General features: G+C 41.5%; 1 protein-coding gene across 4 annotated transcripts in view; it reads left to right on the plus strand.

The window, feature by feature from the left end:
• The first annotated feature begins 14968 nt into the window (after positions 1 to 14968).
• LOC138759581 (ubiquilin-1-like) overlaps positions 14969 to 19350 on the plus strand; it is an 85444-nt gene continuing 81062 nt past the window's right edge. The window contains exon 1 of one of the 4 annotated variants that reach the window (XM_069930253.1): positions 14969 to 15268. In XM_069930253.1, coding sequence (XP_069786354.1) covers positions 15146 to 15268 — 123 coding nt within the window. In that variant the 5' untranslated portion in view covers positions 14969 to 15145. The other 3 variants (XM_069930243.1, XM_069930267.1, XM_069930258.1) reach the window with 3 other exon arrangements.

A 19350-nucleotide genomic window follows, 5' to 3' on the forward strand; every position in this document is an offset into this window, starting at 1 on the left:
TAACAGAGTATTAAAGCAAGTGTCCTCTGTTCTTGATCGATATTTGGTGTTTCATCCTTAAAATGGATAAACAAGATTTGCTATAATCCTAGCAATGGTTTGATCAGTTAGAATAAATTATAAATGCTGCTTCACTTTGGTTTTATATGAACACGTTTGCATCTGGTTTTCATTTGATACCCAAGCAGCCTTTCCCCCCCCCCCCAACTTGGTTCAGAGCAAGAAGTGGTGGTGTACAGCGCTGTTTGTGCAGCCAGATCTGACCATGAGAGCGGAATGTTAGAAGTTCACCTAGGATTTCTCTTAATTAAATTGGGTACTGAAAAAGCTTTTTTGAAAGGACTAATGACTGGTATTTTTTTTAAATGACACAAATGTTAAATTATACATTTTAATACTGATCAAATAGTCATTGCCTTGTTTGTGAAATGGTTTGAACAGCAGAATTGATGACCATTTTTTAATTCTTCTGGCACGTTGAAAGTTATCAGATGGATTCAGAGATGGCTATGTTTTTTTTTCCCAGTTTGTTTGACATTTTCAGTTTTTTGTTGGTCTTGGATGACATGAGGTGAAACTGGACAGTGTACAGCAGATAAGAGCCAAGGTCACTTGCATCACAAAGTCTTGGTTAGACAGTTTTTCTTTGAAATGCACCTTGCAATAGGTACTGACTCCCTGTCTTTGAACTTTCCTACCTGACTAAGATTTGGGTGTTCGTCCAGAAATGGTTTTGACTCTATTGAGGAATTCATGCTTGTTAATGGTTATCCACCAGCTGCTTCTCTGTGCTCTTTTAACTCACCATGTGTTGAGTACTTTGTTGAACCTCTAACTTCAGGTGTTTGTGGTGGTGTTTATTTCTCTGTGGATCTTGATGTATCCAAATCAAGAATGGTTTGTTCGTAATTCATTAGCTCCCAGTTATTTTGGTAGAGAAATCAAGACACACAACCATCACAGGTGCACTACTACACTCTAGCCATTGGAGGAAAAGTGTGTTTGAAGACCAAATCAAATCTATCACCAAAATGACAGTTTCTCCCACTGCCAAGGATGCTCAAAGACACATCAACTACCTCACTAGAAAAGGTATAATTGGTGATATCTCTGCAAAACCCATTCATATCTTGTCAAGTGATCAAATGTTGCCAACCTCTTCCTACTCAACATCACCAGTAAACAGCCAGCTCTGATGTGGGTGGCCATATCTCTCTTGCATCCTCCGAGTACATGTATTCTGCTCTGAGCTACAACAGAGCAAGAGGTTATCAGGAGGGCAGGAAAATCACCAAGAAAATTCTCATTGCTTCATTGAAAGATATGACAATCCATAGTGCCTGAGGGGAAATTTCTGGCCTGTGATTGATTAAATGGCTAGAAGCACTTAGAACTTTCAACTTCTTTATCTTGACCATGTAGAGATAATTGCCAACACACATTCCTCCTGGAGTACTGCCTGTCCAAAGTGCTTTCCACATTGATCATGTCAGCCAACAGAACCAACAAATTTTGTGACTTATTCACAACAATAAATTATGTTTCTAAAGTTATCTTCAATGCCAAGGGTCACCTCAAGAGAAACCAACAATAGTAGGGTATAACCAATGAGGGAGATTTACAATTGGGAAATCTGGTGTGCCGTGGTTAAGATTGTAGGAGAAAAAACTTGGCCAAATGCCCTATAATAATGAACCCATTCAATTTGGGAGACTCAGAATTAAAATTACTCAAGTCTTTCAATTATCAAAGTGCAATAATTTTAAATTATCTTTAAAATCAAATGCGTGGCTATTCCTTAGATCCAAATAAATAGTATTTTGTGAAGTACTTTTTTTTTCCATTTTCTTACAATATTTCTAGTTCTGAATCAAGTTTGCTTTAGAAAAAGCAGAAATATTAATGCCTTTTATCTATTTGGGTACAATTGAAGGCGATATGATTTAAATCCATGTTCTTATTTCTGTATTTGAGCAGCAAATAGAATGTATCTTGGTATTCCTATGAAGGAATCGTCCATCAATGGAAATATTAAGAACAGTCCTCTCCAAGCCTCCAGATTTATAAAATGCACAGGATAATCTCATGAGATGTCTAAAACAATAGAAATGAGATGTTTGTCTCTGATTATGAGCTTGGATGATGAATTGGATGTAATATGGACACCCAAAAGCTAAGTAAACTTTTTTTGTACCTGGCACTTTAATTTTGTGCATTTAAAAAAAAACATGAGGTATGGAATTGTGAAGAATTTCATTAAAATTGTTTTATTTTCCATACAAAATAATCTTTAGACTTGGTTTCTGCAAAATTCACTGTTAAAAATGCAGTGTAAATTCAAATATTTATTGCATTTGAAGCACTTTGGGATTTTCAAAAAAATATGATAGATACCTATAAATGCAAATTTAAAATTGAAGTTAACTTTAAAATTTTTGTCCAAAACAAATTAGGTTGCCTCATTGACAATGATCAGAATACATCTCTGGGTGCTGTTTGAACTTCTGGTTATCTAAGTAAAGGAAATTGATATTCTCAAATAATACAAAAGATAGCAACAATTTTTCCTGGTGACCATTAAATCGAAGAAATAATTTTTTTTAAAAACTTGCATTTAGACAACATCCTCATGACTTCTGGGTATTCCAAAGTACCTTTGAGTTGATGAGGAATTTGCAGAGTCGCTGGTGCAAACATTGGACGTGGACGTGAGGGCTAAAGTAGCATTGTGTTTAAGTACTGGACTAGAAATTCATAAGTTTATGGGAGTTGGTTTATGTCATGGTTATTTAATTCACTGACTTTAAAAAACAAAGATAATGTTAATAATGAGAACAAGAAACTTCATTGTCAAAACATGATTTACTTGTATTCTTCAGAAAATGTGCAGCCCCTTTTAAGTTTGTCTCAAAATCACAACATTGTAATCGAGTCATCACTCCATAGAGTTCAAGGGAAGGTACGTGAATTGTGATGAATCGACAAAAGGCAAGACAAATTTTGTGAGTGGGCAAGAGGTGACAGATGGAATGTAATTGGGTCATTAACATTTTGAATTATGGTGGGAAGAATGGAAAAGAAATGCACTGTAAACATATCAAATGGTGGTGTGCTTGTTCATGAGGTCAAGTAAGACAGGAAAGCAAATATTATTTTGGTTTTTATTTGGAAGCAAGTGCATAGGGCTCTGATGGATATTTTACAGGGGTTGGTTGTGGTGGAGCCCCTGTAACTCAGTGGTTCTCAACCTTTTTCTTTCCACTTGCATATCACTTTAAGTAATCCCTATGCCTTCGGTGCTCTGTGATTAGTAAGGGATTGCTGAAGGTGGTTGAGAATCATTGCTCTAGACCCAATTACTGAAATATTTTGCTTGAGAAAAATTGTCATTGGCCCATTTCCTTTGGAGATATGAAACTGCACATAACGAGTCAATTAGGTATGATTAAAACAATATTTTTCAAACTTTTTCTTTCCACCCACATACCACATTAAGCATCTATGGCATCAGGAATACTTAAATGGTATGCGAGTGGAAATAAAAAGGTTGAGAATGTTGATATTTTTTCTTTTTTTTTCTTTTTTTATATATAAAAAATAACATGTTTATGGTTAATTGTTGTATATGTCATATTATTTGTTTTTTGAACGAATAAATAAAGTTTAAAAAAATAAAAAAGTTGAGAACCACTGGTGTAAATGTTAGTGCTGTCTAATATAAATGTATTGTATGGGCTGGCCTGCCCCTGTGCCTGTGACTCCACCCCTCAGGTGGTTATGCCCAAACCCCTCCTTTAGTACCTGCCTTGAAACCGGGCCAGCAACATGTGAGACATGCTTGCAGTTTATGGTGATTAAAGCCTATTTCATTGTAGTCTGACATGAGTTTTTGATAGCATATCAATTAAATCACCATACTTTTGTGCCATGGACAAGGCAATATGGCAGATAAACTGGACACCGATCCTAAAGCTTCAGAGGCCTCCATCAAATTTGACCAGTGGGTGCACTCCCTCATTGCCTTCATAAGATAAAATGACGTGCAGAGCGAAGAAGATAAACGGGATCTGCTCTTTGAACAAGTCAGCCACCGTGTTTTTCTAATAAAGACTACAGTACTTACACGGCTGCTTTGCAGCTCACCCAATGAATGCCATCTATACCAGGTATCTTCTGGGTCATGGCAGACAAACGCCTGATGAGTCGGTGGATGAGTATATGTGGGTCCTGTGGGAGTTGGGGTGAGCCTGTGGCTGCAGAGAAGTTTTTGCTGCAGTCCACTTAAGAGAAGCTGATCTGAGACCGGTGTGTAGCCAGCTTCAGGTCACATCACATCTTCCAGAGACTCCTGGAAAAGGGTGATTGGAGCCTATGGGAAGTCGTGAACCTGGCCAAATCACTTGAAACGGTGCAGCAAAATGTGGAGGTCTCTGGCAATGTGGCCGCCACATGGGGATCATGGGTTCTGCCACCTTGGAATGTGGAATCCCAAGTTGTTGCTGTCAAGCACCTGAAGTGCCACTTATGAGGCCACGCAAAGCATCCACATAGGAACTTCCTGTCCAGAGACATGACATTCTGGCTGCAGGAAGAAGGAAGTCTAAGAAAGGGTATGTAGGCCCATACCTTACTACAGCATTGCCACATATGTGTAACAGCCATTGACATCTTGGACCTCATCACTTCCTGTGCCACTTTCATTTGTGGGCAGCAGCTCAGTTGGACCCTGGGGATGACAAACCCAGGACAGCACCACTTCTGGCATTGAGAAAAAGCACCACCTGTGCTCCATGGGGGAAGCCATCTTGGAGGGCCTCACTAAGTCAGTACAGTAGCAGCAAATTAGACAACAATCAGATGTTGGCCTCAATCATCCTGGACCAGAGCAGCCCACATCAGCTAGCCAGGTCTATGATGGACATTGAGATAAACGGTTGAGTTATAAACTGTTTTATACCGGGAGCATAGAGAGTTTCATACACCTGGTCACAATACAGCGCTACTCCCTTGTAGTGACTCCAGCTAAGTGCAAATTCTCCAGATCCCACTCAACCGAAATCCATGGCAACTACACTGTGACACTGACTGTGTGTGGCACTAAATACAAAAACTATAAACTCCTCCTTCTGCCACAGCTCTGTACACCAATCATATTGGGACTGGACTTTCAATCCCAACTCAAGAGTGTCTAATGGAATATGACTGGCTTCACCCCTCCATCACGATCCGTAACAACCAGTTTTTAACCACCCACCCTCACCTCCAAACATGGCCAATTAGCAACCCAAATCCACCCATTGCTCATGACCTGTGGTTTGTCCACCCTCCGGGTACCACCACCGCTCCTGTTCATGAACCTCACCCCCGACTGCAAACCTGTCACCACCAAAAGCAGGCAATACAGCCCTGAGGATAGAGTTAATTAGTACAAAAGTTAAACAACTTCTAGCTGAAGGGATTTTAGAACCTAACACCAGCCTCTGGAGGCACAAGTGTGGTATTGGTAAAGAATGGGGGGCAGATGACAGTCAGACTATCAACCGATTCATCCACTGGATGCCTACCTCTTCCCCCGAATAGCTGACATGGTGAACAAGATGGCCCAGTACCGGATCTTCTCACCTTAAGTCGGCACACCATCAGCTCCCAATCTGCCCGGAGGACAGCCAGTACATGGCATTCGAGGCATACGACTGTCTCTATCACTTCCTCTGGGTTCCCTCTGGGGTTACCAATGGGGTTTCCATCTTCCAGAGGGAGATATACCAAATGGTGGACAACACAAGCTAAAGACCACATTCCTGTCTGGACATCGTGACCATTTGCAGCCACGATCAGCAGGACCATGATGCCAACCTACAATTTTTTTTTCCTACAACCAAAATGCTCAACCTCACTGTGATAATGTAGTGGGGGAACACAACACTATTATATTGATCACTTGCTATTGGCTTTGTCTGTATAGATACTCCACCCTACTGGTATAACAGATGGAGATGCTTTTCCCACTGGCCAATTAGAGGTGGTTTTAGTCTGTTAATTAAAAGCCCTGTATTGGTATCATCCTAGACTGGTCCATGTCTATGGCATATCACTCACATATAACCAGAATGAATGTGTGTTCCATATTTCATGACTGGCTACCTTGGTTGTAACGTGCCCTGATCGTATGCATCCCTGCTGGAACCCTCACTGTCCCACAGCCTCAAGGCCCTGAAAAGGTTTTTGCGTTCTCCTATATCGCCCAGTGGGTCCCTAATTACACAGGTAAGGTCTGCCCCCTGATGAAAACAACTAGTTTCACTTCATTGACAGAAGCCCCAGTGGCCTTTGCATGCATCATGGATGACATTGCCAAGGTGGCGATGCACACTGGATGAATCCATCCCATTCCAGTCAGAGAGTGATGTGTCCAACTTTGCCATGGCTGCCACGTGTAACCAGGCAGGCAGGCCCATGGTATTCTTTTCCTGCAGCCTCCAGGGCCCCGAACTCCAGCACTCAGCCATTGAGAAGGAAGCCCTAGTCATAGTGAAAGCATTGCCCCACTGGAGGCACTACCTGGCTGGCAAACTATTCACCCTGCTGACTGATCAATGTGCAGTCACTTTTATGTTTAATAACAAATAGCAGAGAAAAATCAAGAACGACGAGATCCTGAGGTAGAGAATTGAGCTATCCACCAACAACTACACGACCTTGTACTGGCCCGGGAAGCTCCACCAGCCTAATGCACTGTGCTGGGGAACATGTGCCAATGTGCAGGCAGACTGCCTCCAAGCCTTCCACAACAACTTCTGCCACCCTGGGGTCAGCAGGCTCCACACTTCGTTTAGAGCTCACAGTCTCCCTTACTCGGTCGAGGACATCAGGGAATTGATCTGGAGCTGCCTGCTCTGCACTGAGTGCAAACCACGTTTCTACTAACTGGATAAAGCTCACCTGATTAAGGCCATCCCAGAATATGTACTTTCTCAATGTCATCGACAAGTACTCATGTTTCCCATTTGCTATCCCTGCATGGTCACAGTCGTCAAGTCACAGCACAGCTTGTTCTCTCTGTTCAGATACCCCCGCTATATCCATAGTGAGCGGGAGACCTCTTTTATGAGTGACAAGTTGCGCCAGTACCTGCTGGCCAAGGGTATAGCCACAAGTAGGACCACCAGCTAGAACTCCCGAGGGAACAGCCAGATGGAAAGGGAGAACGCTACTGTTTTAGCCCTCAGGTCGAAAGACCTGCCCATTTCCTAGTGGCAAGAGGTCCTCTCAGAGGTGCTCCATGTTACCAGGACCATTCTCTGTACCACTAAAAATGCTACCCTGCATGAAAGTCTGTTTTTCTTCCCCAGGAAGTCGGCATCAGGAACCTTACTGCAGTTCTGGCTAACGACCCCAAGGGATGTTCTGTTGTGGAGACATACCAAGAGCCGTAAGACAGATATCCTGGTCGAGAAGGTTTACCTCCTCCACATGAATCCCAGTATGCTTATGTGAAGTATTAGAATGGATGGAAAGATACTGTTTCCTTCCGGGACCTAGTCCATGTAGGAGTCCCCACGATCGACCAACCATTATTCTTCTCTTCCCCCCCCCCCCCCACAACTACTGGTGACACAATCAGGTGCCTGGCCCCATCAATGGCACTGCCCCACCCCAACCATAGACCAAACAATCTACACCCACCCACCCCCGACACAATTAACTCTTTTCAGCTACTAGACACCCAACCTGTCATGCAAAGCACCACTCAGGAGCCAACAGCTGAACCATACCGGCACTGCGACAGTCGCAACGACAGACAAGGCCACCAGATTGGCTGAACCTGAAATGGACTTTGAGTTGTGCATGCACATACACAGTAAGAACTTGGAGATGTGGTGCTTTTTACATACCATGGCTACTGACATACAGAGATATGTACATGGGGGAGGGGGGTGACATCATGACATGGGTGTCATGATATACACCAGGGCAGGCTGATACACAACACTGCCCCCTCATGCAATAAATATTAAATTGACCCCCTCTAACTACATTGGGCCCTTGACTATTAGTGAGAATTAGGATACATGTACTGAGTGATTATAATACAGAAAGGAACTTAATAATAATGATGGAACATCATTGGGTGGTCTTCTTTCTCTCTTCTCTTGGACCGCCTCAGCATGGCATGCTGGACAGGTATTTGCTCATGGCTGTTTTGGGAGGGACATGTAGATAGTCGGGTCGACGGCAACTGCTGGTGTTTGCTGGCCTCCAGGGTTCTATATGCTGGGCTGCATGTTGCAGTTACTGGGCTGTCCTTCCTTCACTCAGCCCAAGGGGTTGGATTGTTGCGATGGGCCATGGCAGGTCTGGTTCTACCTCCTCCAGGTAATAAAGTAGTTCGCGGACTTTAGTTTCAGATAATGATTGCAATTGGTTAATATGTCATTTCCACAGTCTGGCTCCCACTGGAACAGAGTTTGAGCAGGGGTTCAACTTTTGTAAGATCACCCTACCACCCATAGGCCTTTGTATTGTCTATAATCTTGTGCCAATTCTCTCTTGCCCACCTCCAGTGCTCTAGATAAAGTTTGTGGTGATGTGGATTTTTCTAAACTGAGGCCCAGATCAGGGTGAACAGTGGATAGTTTTGTCCGCAGTTGCAGCCTAACATCATTTCTGATGGGTTTTATGGCAGAATGTGGTGTGTTTCTATTACCCCAATATGAAATCTGCAATTTTATGAGTCCAGGAGGCACTTAGAAGTTTCTTGGCTTTTGTCGTCTTTTTGAATATTTGCACAAAGTGTTCTGCCTCCCCATTAGTACTTGGGAGATAGGTTGCCGGCAAAAAAAGTTTTGATGTAAACTGGGGTCCATTGTCTGTGACCAATTCGTGTGGTAATCTGCATGTGGTGAACATGGCCCATAGACATTCAATTGTAGAATCAACTTTGGTGTTTCTCATATGCGAAACTACTGGCTATTTGGAATGTGCGTCCACTGCTATAAGAAAAATCTCTCCCATGAATGGTTCCGCAAAGTTTACATGAATCTAATGCCAGGGTCTGGAAGGCTATTTCCATGGGTTGGCCTTGGCCTTTGGCATTTTTGGCTGCATTGACTGGCATATTTAGCATTCCTCACTGTTGTTTCAATGTCTCTGTCTATTGATGGCCACCAAAGATCCATCCGGGCCAGTGCTTTCATTCGGTCCATTCCTGTATGGTTGTGGTGCAGCTCTGATAATATGGTGTTTTGCCATTTAAACATCCTTCTTCAACTGATGGCATTCCTGCGGCATGTGAAGTAAGTTTTCAGGTCTTTTGGTATGACCTCAGATTCTGGCTATCCATTAAGGGTGAAGTATAAGACTTAACGTTGCTTCCTTTCGGATTCCTTTGCCGATCATCTGAGCTATAATGGACAGTTGTTGCAGTTGTTCTTGGTTGATGGCGGCTGCTTCTGCTGTCCATTTAATAATTACTTTTTGTTCAGTTTTGGGTAGTGGTAAGTGTGATAAAGCATCCGCATGGCTGTTGAATGTTCCCGGTTTATGTTTTACCTGGTAGTTGTATGCGGCTAGTAGCATGGCCCATCCTTGAATTCTGGCTGCAGTTAATACTGGCATCCCTTTGTGTTGGCCCAGAATTAAACTTAGAGGTATGTTGTCAGTGATTTAGGTGAACGTTCTTCAGTAGAGATGTTAGTGAAATCTTTTTACACCAAAAATTATTGCTGATCCTTCTTTTTCCACTTGTGCAAAATTGCGTTTGGTTGCAGTTAATGTCTGCGAAGCTTATGTCACTGGTTGCTCATCCTTCTCTGTGATTTGGGACAATAGTGGTGATGCATCAATGGCTAGAATCACTTCCTTGTTTGGGTCATAGTGGATCAGAACCTCATTCGTTGATGATAATATTTCCTTTAGTCCATCAACTGTGATTTTAGTTTCCATATTCCAGTACCATTTTTGATCCTTCTTGAGTAAGTGGTTTAGGGGGCTGCATAGTGTAGACATGTTAGGGATATGTTTCCGCTGGTGATTTATGAGCCCTACAGGGGACTATAATTCTGACTTGTTGGTTGGATCTGGGGCTTTGCTAATGGCTTCTGTGGCTGCCAGATCCATTTGTACCCCCTCCTTGTCGATTGTAAATCCCAAGTATATACTGAGGCCAGCGTGAAGACACCCTTATCTCATCATAATTGTACATTGGCCTATTGTAGTCTGTTTAGGACCTCTTCAGCATTTTCTAAGTGTTCCTTGTTGTTTTGGCCCATGTCGATGATATCATCAAGGTAACATCCCACTGATATTCCATGTAGTAATTTGTCCATTGTAGCTTGAAAAAAATGCAGGTGTTGCTGAAACTCCGTATTGGCCCGTGTAGGTGAACAGGCCCAGGTGGGTACTGATTGTCACATATTTTCCTGATCCTTTGTCCAACTGTATTTGTTGGTATACCTCTGACAAATCCAATTTTGTGAATTTCTGCCCTCAATTTAGTGCTTGGAATAGTTCTTCCGCTTTGGGCATGGGGTGTTCTGGTACTTTTAGTGCCTGGTTAATGGTGACTTTGTAATTGCCACAAATGCGAATTTCATCATTTGCTTTCCGTACAGGTGTGATGGGCACTGGTTCTATTATGCGTTCATCTTTTAATCTATTTAACTCAGTTTCAAAAATTTCTTTCATTGTAAATGGAATGGTTCTGGCTTTGATGAACTTTGGTTCCACATTCTCTTTTAATTGCAGTTTGGCTTGAATCCTTTTTACCTTTCCACAACATGGTCGTTGAGAATCTGGTTGAGTTGTGGGTGGGTGTTATCTTCGTGGTTTATACTCAGCTTTGAACCAATTTCCAGCCAGTCCAGGGGAATGTGTTGTTGCCAGTTTCTTCCGAAAAGTGCTGGTCCCTTGGTATCTACGATGTAGAGAGATAGTGTTTTTGGTTGTTGTTGCTTGTATTGTACCTTGACTGTACATTTTCCAAACACTTTGATTTTTGTCTCCCATTACAGATTTCTGTATTGCTTCAGTTGTTTTCACTGGAAGGTGTGGTAACAAGCATTTTTTTTTAATGTAATGGCATTAGACACTGCAGCCCCTGTGTTGAATTCCATTTTCAAAGATTCATTGTTTATTTTCAGATGAACATAAAGTGCTGTGCTTTTTTAAAATCTTTCAGATGTGTAAGACTGCAGCTGTTGTTTTGTCATCTTCAGAGCTGTTGCTATGCTAATTGCTAGGGCTGTTCTCTCTCTCTGTTAGTGATTTGACCTTGGCTGGGTGGTTATCACAATTTTGAGTTCTCCTGCTTTTTATTGTTTCTTTAATTTGACTTCTCACTTTGATATGTCCTTTTTTTGTTGCAACGGTGGCATTTGGAATTTTTGAAGAAACAGTTTTCTGGATGATGGTTGTACTTCCTGCAACGGAAGCACTGTTGTCGGGAAAAACTGCCGACCAGAAGGTCTTGTTGGCCCACATCCAAATTTTTTCTGAGCTGCAGGCAAATCTATACACCTTTCGAAAGTTACTTCGTCATCCATTGCCAGTAATTTCTGCTTTGCCTGGAGATCTGCCAAACCCATCACTAATCTGTCTCAAAGTGCTTGGGTCAGAAACTGCTCGGCGATAGTGCTTGGACAGTTTACACAATGCTGCCGGGTATTCACTTTCTGCTTCCCCTGGCATTTGTCTCCTTTCATAGATTCGTTGCCTTTCTGCCATAATCGATGGTCTGGCGCATAAGTGGTTCCCTAGAGCTATGTATAACTTGGTGTATGTCTTCATGCCTGGGTCCTCCAGGGACAGCAAACTTTTAAGGAAATTGAATGTTTTGCTGCCCATAATACTGAGGAATAGGGCATGTTTTTGGTTTACTGTGTCTTCAATAATATTATGGGCTACACAGTGGTGGTTAAACCTTCTACGTAATTACCCCAACTTTCATCTGATTTGTTGAATTCTCCGAACTTTCCCTCTGCCGTCTTGGCACGCTTTTGCTTTGATTTTTGAGCAGAAACTCATGGAGTTCGTTAGGTAGTCGCCTTTTAACTTTATCCTTTTGCTTCCTTCCCCGGTTGGCGTAGGGTTTGTTTCATTTCTCATTGCCACTGTCATGGACATCATGATGTACAGTAGGGCGAGCTTATACACATCAGTTCAATTCACCACAACCTGCAGGACTCTGTTTTAAAAGAAGGAGTGAATGTGGTGGAACCACTGTGTAACTGTTAGTGCTGTCTAATACAAATGTATTGTATGGGCTGGCCCACCCCTGTATCTGTGACTCCTCCCCTCAGAATTCCCATAAAGGCTGTTACACCCAAACCCCTCTCACCGTACCTGCCTTGGAACTGGGCCTGCAACATTTGAGATGTACTTGCAGTTTATGGTGAATAAAACCTATTTAGTCTGACCTGAGTTATTGATAGTGTATCATTGGAGAGGGCTCTCTTTTTGTGAACTGTGGAGATTTGTCCTTTGTACCCACTGATATATTGTGCCTAAACAACTGAAGCTGTTTTAATTTTGGAGTTGATGGAGTTCTCCTTTGAGAGTAAAATTGGCCTGAATTCTTTGGAATTCATAAATAAGGCATATGTAATTCAGAAGGATTTGAATAGATGGGAAGATCGTACTCCTCCCAAAGAGGTGCTCCCTAACTTGCAGTGTGGATTCCATCCATCTAAAATACATTATGAACATAATCTTCACTGTACAGCAATTTCAGGAGAAATTCTGGTTTTCAGGTAAAATTTAGAACTCCCACAGAAATTCAAGATTTTTATGTATGCAAAAATGTTTTTCCTTTGTTTACTGTGTAAAGGCAAAGAAGTGCTTTTAATGCATTGCCACTAACACAAGAAATAAAAGGGAATCTCTTCAGAGGCATTGATTAGTTCCTGTCACCTCCTCCTATGCCACCACCTTCAGTGCCCCAATACCTCTGTAGCAGCATATTTTCCTGTCTGGTCCAGTGGTAAACTTGAGCTCAGCATCCAATTCGCACCACCTTGACTTCTGGTTCCAACCCCACCACCACCACCCCTCTACCCCCCCCCCCCCCAACAAGTGTCACGAAGCTGTCAGTTCCTGAAGCCCTTTTGTGGCCTTGTTTGCTATTGCACCATCATAAATCCTGGACTTGATGTCTGTTTCTTGGAAACTGGTCACCAGCAATTTGAGGCCTGACATGAGGCCATTAGCTGCTGAGCTAGAGCGTAGTGTGCTCCTGTGATTTCCTACTGAGTGAGGTTCTCTCTCCAAGGCTTCTCCTCCTCAGCAAGGTTGGAGGGAGGGAGCGATGTTCTGCTCTGGTGCCCTGTGCCAATCCTTTGTTTTGGTGGAGCCTTCAACCCTTGAGCCAGGGTTGCCAAATATGGGTGTCAGTATCTTGGGTGCTGGACCTCTGAGGAGATCAATGGAAAAACTGCCACCTGCCCTTTTCTTGGGATAGTTTAAACTTGCATGGGGCTATTGGAGAGAGCAGCTGGGCAGTGTAACACTGTGGAGGAGCTCTACACTTCTCAGGTCAACAGCAGTGCGAGCACTATTGTTACAGCGGCTACAAGAATGTTATCATCTTCAACACAAGATAGAGAAATAACCTCCATCTTACACTTGTACTTTATTGTTAATTATCATGGTTTGTTCATCAACAATCTACAACAAAGTAATTCTCAGTGAAGAGTATCATCCCTGTTGCATTTCATCAACAAACTTCCCATAGGAATGAAACAAATCTTCAGCCCAAAAGGGAAGTTGTTCAATCGATGGTAACCATAGTCTGGAACCAAAGCTATATAAATCTCAATAGTTGCTCAGCAGTCTGCAGAGTATGCTTGTTTATACACATACTCAAATCCAAGCCATCATCAGCCAGCAGTTCAACTGGGTGAAAGCATGATTCTGAGAGCTCTGATTCACTAGATACATTGGGGAAAAGTTGTATTTGGTTAAGATTAGTTGCTTGTTTACTCAATTCTACATATTTAATTTCTTTAAAAATAATTGGGAATTTTATCTTCTCTTGCAGTTTGTCACACTTTGCATAAAAGAATTCAAATTTCAATGGAGAGGGGCAAAGTTCAAATTTATTTTCATTGTACATATGTCATCACGTTCGACCCTGATATTTTTCGTCTGGGCCATACAGAATTTCTACGAAGAGTGCAAACTCTGCCATCAAATTTCTGAATGGACAATGAACGCTACCTTGCTTTCTCGTATTTTTGAACTAATTTATTTAATTTTAAATGTAATTTTGTAGAAATAGTTGCTGTGGCAAAACAACAAATGTCATGTCGATAAATTCTGACTCTCGAGTCACCAGTGTGGGCCGGGTCGCCATGGGCAGTCACTTATTTGTATCACCGCAAATCAGCTTCAGTTTGTTGGCTCTTACTTGCCGCATCGTAGTGCACTATCAGTAACGACCAAGACTAAGCTGAGGGAACGATAGGTTTTAATATACAGAAGAACCTTGCTGGCCCAGATCCAGGTTTTGGAATGGAGGGAAGGGTGAGGTGGCTCAACCTTATGGCCCAAGACCTCATGGGAGGCGTCATAGGGCTGGCCAGCTCCATATATACAGCAACCAAGACTAACTATACAATGGAGGAAACATGCATGTTGATAATGAATTCTGTTTATGAGAAATATTTAATATAGCTAATTCTAAAACGATCTTCAAACTGGATTCGTTGGACAAACCAGCACCAATATGCACTTTAATAATAATTTCAGGTAATGTGAAGTTCGTTTAATCCAACACGACGTGGGCCAAAGTGTGGTGCATTATTTGGAAAAGTTAAATATTGCTGCATTTTTAGGGAGCGCTGTATGATGGTAGGTGTTCACTGTCGCTGCCTCCCTCTGCCTCTGCTCGAGCTTCCGCTGCTGGCAACGTCCTCCCCTCCTTGCGTCATCGTCATAGGTTAGATTCCGAGGGTAACGACATAAACTAGCCGAGGCGGACTTCGAGAAATAAATATTAGTTAAAGAGCGGCGGCGCTCGCTGTTGTTCCTCGGTTGCGTTCTTTTAATTTTTCACGCGGTTTTTGAGAGCGTCGATTTCCCTCGCGGATTTCCCGTGGTGCCACGCTGCAATGAGGAAGCTGGCTGGCTGTTGACAGGCGGCTCCGGGATGGCGGAGAACGCAGAGAGGGCGGCGGGCGCCGGCCACGGGTCTGGAACCATCCGGGTCACCGTCAAGACTCCTAAAGACAAAGAGGAGTTCGATCTGGCGCCGGACTGCACCGTGAAAGAGGCGAGTGGGGTGTGAGCATTGGAGCTGAGGGCAGACCGGTGGCCGCGACCCAGGAGCCGGCTTGGAGCCGACGTAGAAAGCCCCCTCCCCAGCCCAGCCCCCGCCCCCAGCCCCAACAAACGGCCGTGCGAGCAGACAGCCCGTGTTTAACCTCGTCGGCGATTATTTTCGGGCTTTTTGTCCTGCAGAGATGCAAAAACGTAGAACGCGGATTTCCCAGTCACGCTGTGTCATTCCAGACTTTAAACATCGTCATCACAACCATTCTGGTCCCCGAGCACTTGAACGCTGAGAGATCGAGGAAGATTAGTACAGTAAACAATGTTTAAGCCTTAATGGTGATTATAAACATGCATTCAGTAACATTGTAAGAGAATATATGGGAGGCAGGCATCTGGTAATCTTTACAAAAATTGAATTTTTTGCCCACAAAGCATAATTTAGTCAACATATATTTTGGAATTGTTGGGAATAAAGATTTACTGGAAAATGTGATTTAAAAATAAATGTTCTAGCCAATCAAAAGCAGCAGTGAAGTCGTATTGCTTTGTTTTAAGTAGGGTTTGCACTTGCTTCCTTTGCAGTTTTTAATTGGGTAGCATTCAACTTAGTTTTTGTAATTTTTATAAAATGGGACTTATGGCACAGCCAATGTAAGGATGTGCTTGCTTTTCTGCTTGCAGAATCAGAAGTGATGATAGTTGTGGACTTGTTCTCCAATCTTTAAGGCATGTATTTTCAAGGTGGTTCTGGGATCCTGGAGATCTTAACAGGATAGATCTGTTTTTCATTGTCATGTTATATTTGGTACACTCCGAAGAACTAGTTTCTTTCTAAGATCAACATACTATTTATTTTATTTAAATTAAGTATTTATCGTTTTCCAAGCAAGTTATTTATGTTCCTCTCTTTGAGGGGATGTTTTCTAACATAAATAATTTCTGAAAGTTTTTATTTGGTTTAAATAAGGCTACTAGTGATATGTCAATATTTGATCAAAGTTAAGACTATTAGCACTAAAGATCACCTACATCGTAGTCATTGTCCAAATTAATTTGTGAAATATGATTTTAAGAGAATTGTACCTCCTCATACAGCACAAGACGAGCTGAAAGTATTTTGCACATAATTAGAACAGTAATCTAATTTTTCCGTTTCTACTACAAATGTAGTTGTGGTGAAATTTAACAGAATTAGAAATGCATTTGGTTTTTTGTGTTGTAGCCTAAACAGCTTTTGACATTTTTTAAACAAACCTGTTATTCTTCTATTTGACAATAAAATAGCAAATATTTATGAAGATCTTGGCAAATAATTCGGAGCTGGATAAATTGATACGCAGTACTGCCATGAGGTGCCTGAGCCAAACCTTAATTATTTATTACTCGACACATTTGGTGGGGTACCATAGAATTTGGTATGTAGTTTTGGTGTCCATGTGATCATCTGACTTTGTATTCAACTAAGCATAAGAGGTGAATGTTAGCTGGTTAAATCCTTGTTAACTTACTGACAAAGCACTTGGCCTGTGATACCTGAAAAGCCACATGTAGAGTCAATGATATTCTACATTTCTGAAGTGCTGTTTAAATATTGAAGGTTGAATGAGTTATAACTGATTCATAAAGTCCATGTGCTATGTGAGACTGTGGTTTTTATTTGCAAACCTGATGAGGTATTCTCAAAATGTTCAAATATAACTTGTACCTAAATTTACTTGTTGATGGGGCTTGTACTGATTGGAAGTCCATGACTACTAAATAGAAAACCAGCATATTTTGAACTACCAAATTGGTATCAAGGAAATAAGTACGTTCTTGCTTTATGGCAAGGAAACGGGCCTTTAGCCACAGTCCACGCTGACCATTCAGCGCCTATTTACACCAAACTTATTTTATTCTTCACCTCGCACCCATCAACTCTCTTTCAGATTCCACCACTCACACAAATACTTGAGGCAACTTGTAATTAACCCACCAACATGCACATCTTTGGGATGTGGGAGAAAACGGAAGCATCCAGAGGAAACGTGTGGCCCCAAAGGGAATGTGCAAACTCCACACAGACAGTACTGGAGGTCTGACTTGGACCTGGGGCTTCAATGCAGTGGCTCTATTGGCTGCTCTATATGCACAATGGACCAGTTCATTCAATTGTACTTTTGATAACTTTGGGAAGTGCTATATTTTGTATGCGATTGATATTTAAGATACAGTATATGTTGATGGGACAAATTGTGCAGTTTCCTTTCATATTGTAATAGTTGGTATTAAATACTTTTCCTTTTTTCATGATTTCTGCTACTAAATGTATAATGAGTGTTATAAATTGTACAAAGAGATTTGTTTACAGAAGTTTGCTGATAAAACAAATTTAGCCACATCAAATCCATTGAGTTATTGTTATCAAAAGGACTTTTGTGGACGAGAAATGCACAGAATTGGTTTAGATTTACTTTCAAGCAACTTTTCTGAAATTATGGTGATACTTTCATCCCATATCTATCAAACGAGATTGTAAAAGTGATGTTGAAATTTTGCGGTCTTGTATGGAATATTATATTTTGTACTTCACTCTCACTCTCATTCAGTTACAAGAAGAGACTGGATAGGCTGTTTTCTTTTAAAAAAATATACTATTACGACCCACTAACAGGTCCTTCTGCCCCACAAACCTATGCTACCCAAATACACCAATTAACCTACAAACCTTGTCTTTTTTTTGGTAAAGGTTTGTTTAACCTGGATCAAAGGAGGCTGAAGGGGGTAAATAGGATAGGCAGTTCCCATGATGGGGTTGTTTAAATTTAATTGTGAGGGGGTAAATAGGATAGGCAGTTCCCATGATGTGATTGTTTAAATTTAAGGGCACAATTTTAAGATGAGAGGCAGGTAATTTACAGGAGTGCTGAGGGGAATTTTCTTCCACACAGAGGGTGGTTGGAGTCTGGAATATGTTGTCTGAGAAGGTGGTGGAGGCAGTTTCTTGCGTGACATTCAAGAAGCATCTGAACAAGTTTTAGAATTACAAAGGCATTGAACACTCCGGACCAAATGCAGGTAAATTGGATTAGTGTAAATGGGTGCATTTGATGGCACAGCATAGTGGGCAGGAGAGCCTTTTTCTGTTCTGCCTGGCTCTAATTCAATTGCAGTTTTAGTATATGCATTTTACAGATTTTTACCATACGATGCAGTCAGCACCGGTAAATGATCAGAGATTGAAACATAGGTGGCTTCATTAATGGAGTTATTGTCTTAATTTTAATGAGATTTCCCCAGTGCATCACAAGAGTTTGATTCTCTTGCACCTATATTGAAAAGATTGTATTTATTTTGACATGACCCTTTTAAATTTTAAACTTGATTTTCAAAATAAGATTAGAAAATGTAACGCAAAATTGAGAGGGGCCTTGACAATGTGAACATTGTGGAGACCTATTCTTTGTGGTGTGATTTAAGAACTAGTAGATACCATATGAGGTCAAGATGCCAGTTGCTTTATGACTGAGACAAGAAGGAGTTTCCCACGGATGACAAATAATTAGAATTCTCTGACTCGGGGAGTGCTAAAACATAATTTATTGAAATGTGAGAGATTTAGAGAGCTGTGGAGTTGTAGACCAGAACAAATGTACTAGCACATTGATAGCCAGATGAGCAGTTTTAATGAAATGGAAAGATGAACTCTCACAGCCTCGCACACAATGGTTACATGATGTAATGTCATAGCTAAGTTTAGAGAAAATTAGATATAATATTAAATATAAAAAGTTACAGTTTGAAAAATTTATGGGGCTCATTTATAGAATACTATTATAATTGGCAGTTTTAGATGATTTGGGTGCTCTAGTCCTGATCCGTCTCTCTTCTGGAGATTGCAACTTGATCCATCTTTGTATTTTTCTTCTAACCTTGATTGGAGGGAGGGGGTTAGATTAGTATTAGTCTTAGTTTTATATAAATGGATTTATGGGGTTTAATTATGATTATCCTGGGTAATATCCCTTTTAGATTTTATTAAGGTATAATGCAATTTGTTATAATCGTATTTAACTGATTTATACGTACAATCATTTTAAT

The sequence above is a fragment of the Narcine bancroftii genome, chromosome 1, assembly GCF_036971445.1.
Source record: "Narcine bancroftii isolate sNarBan1 chromosome 1, sNarBan1.hap1, whole genome shotgun sequence".
Lineage (NCBI taxonomy): Eukaryota > Metazoa > Chordata > Chondrichthyes > Torpediniformes > Narcinidae > Narcine > Narcine bancroftii.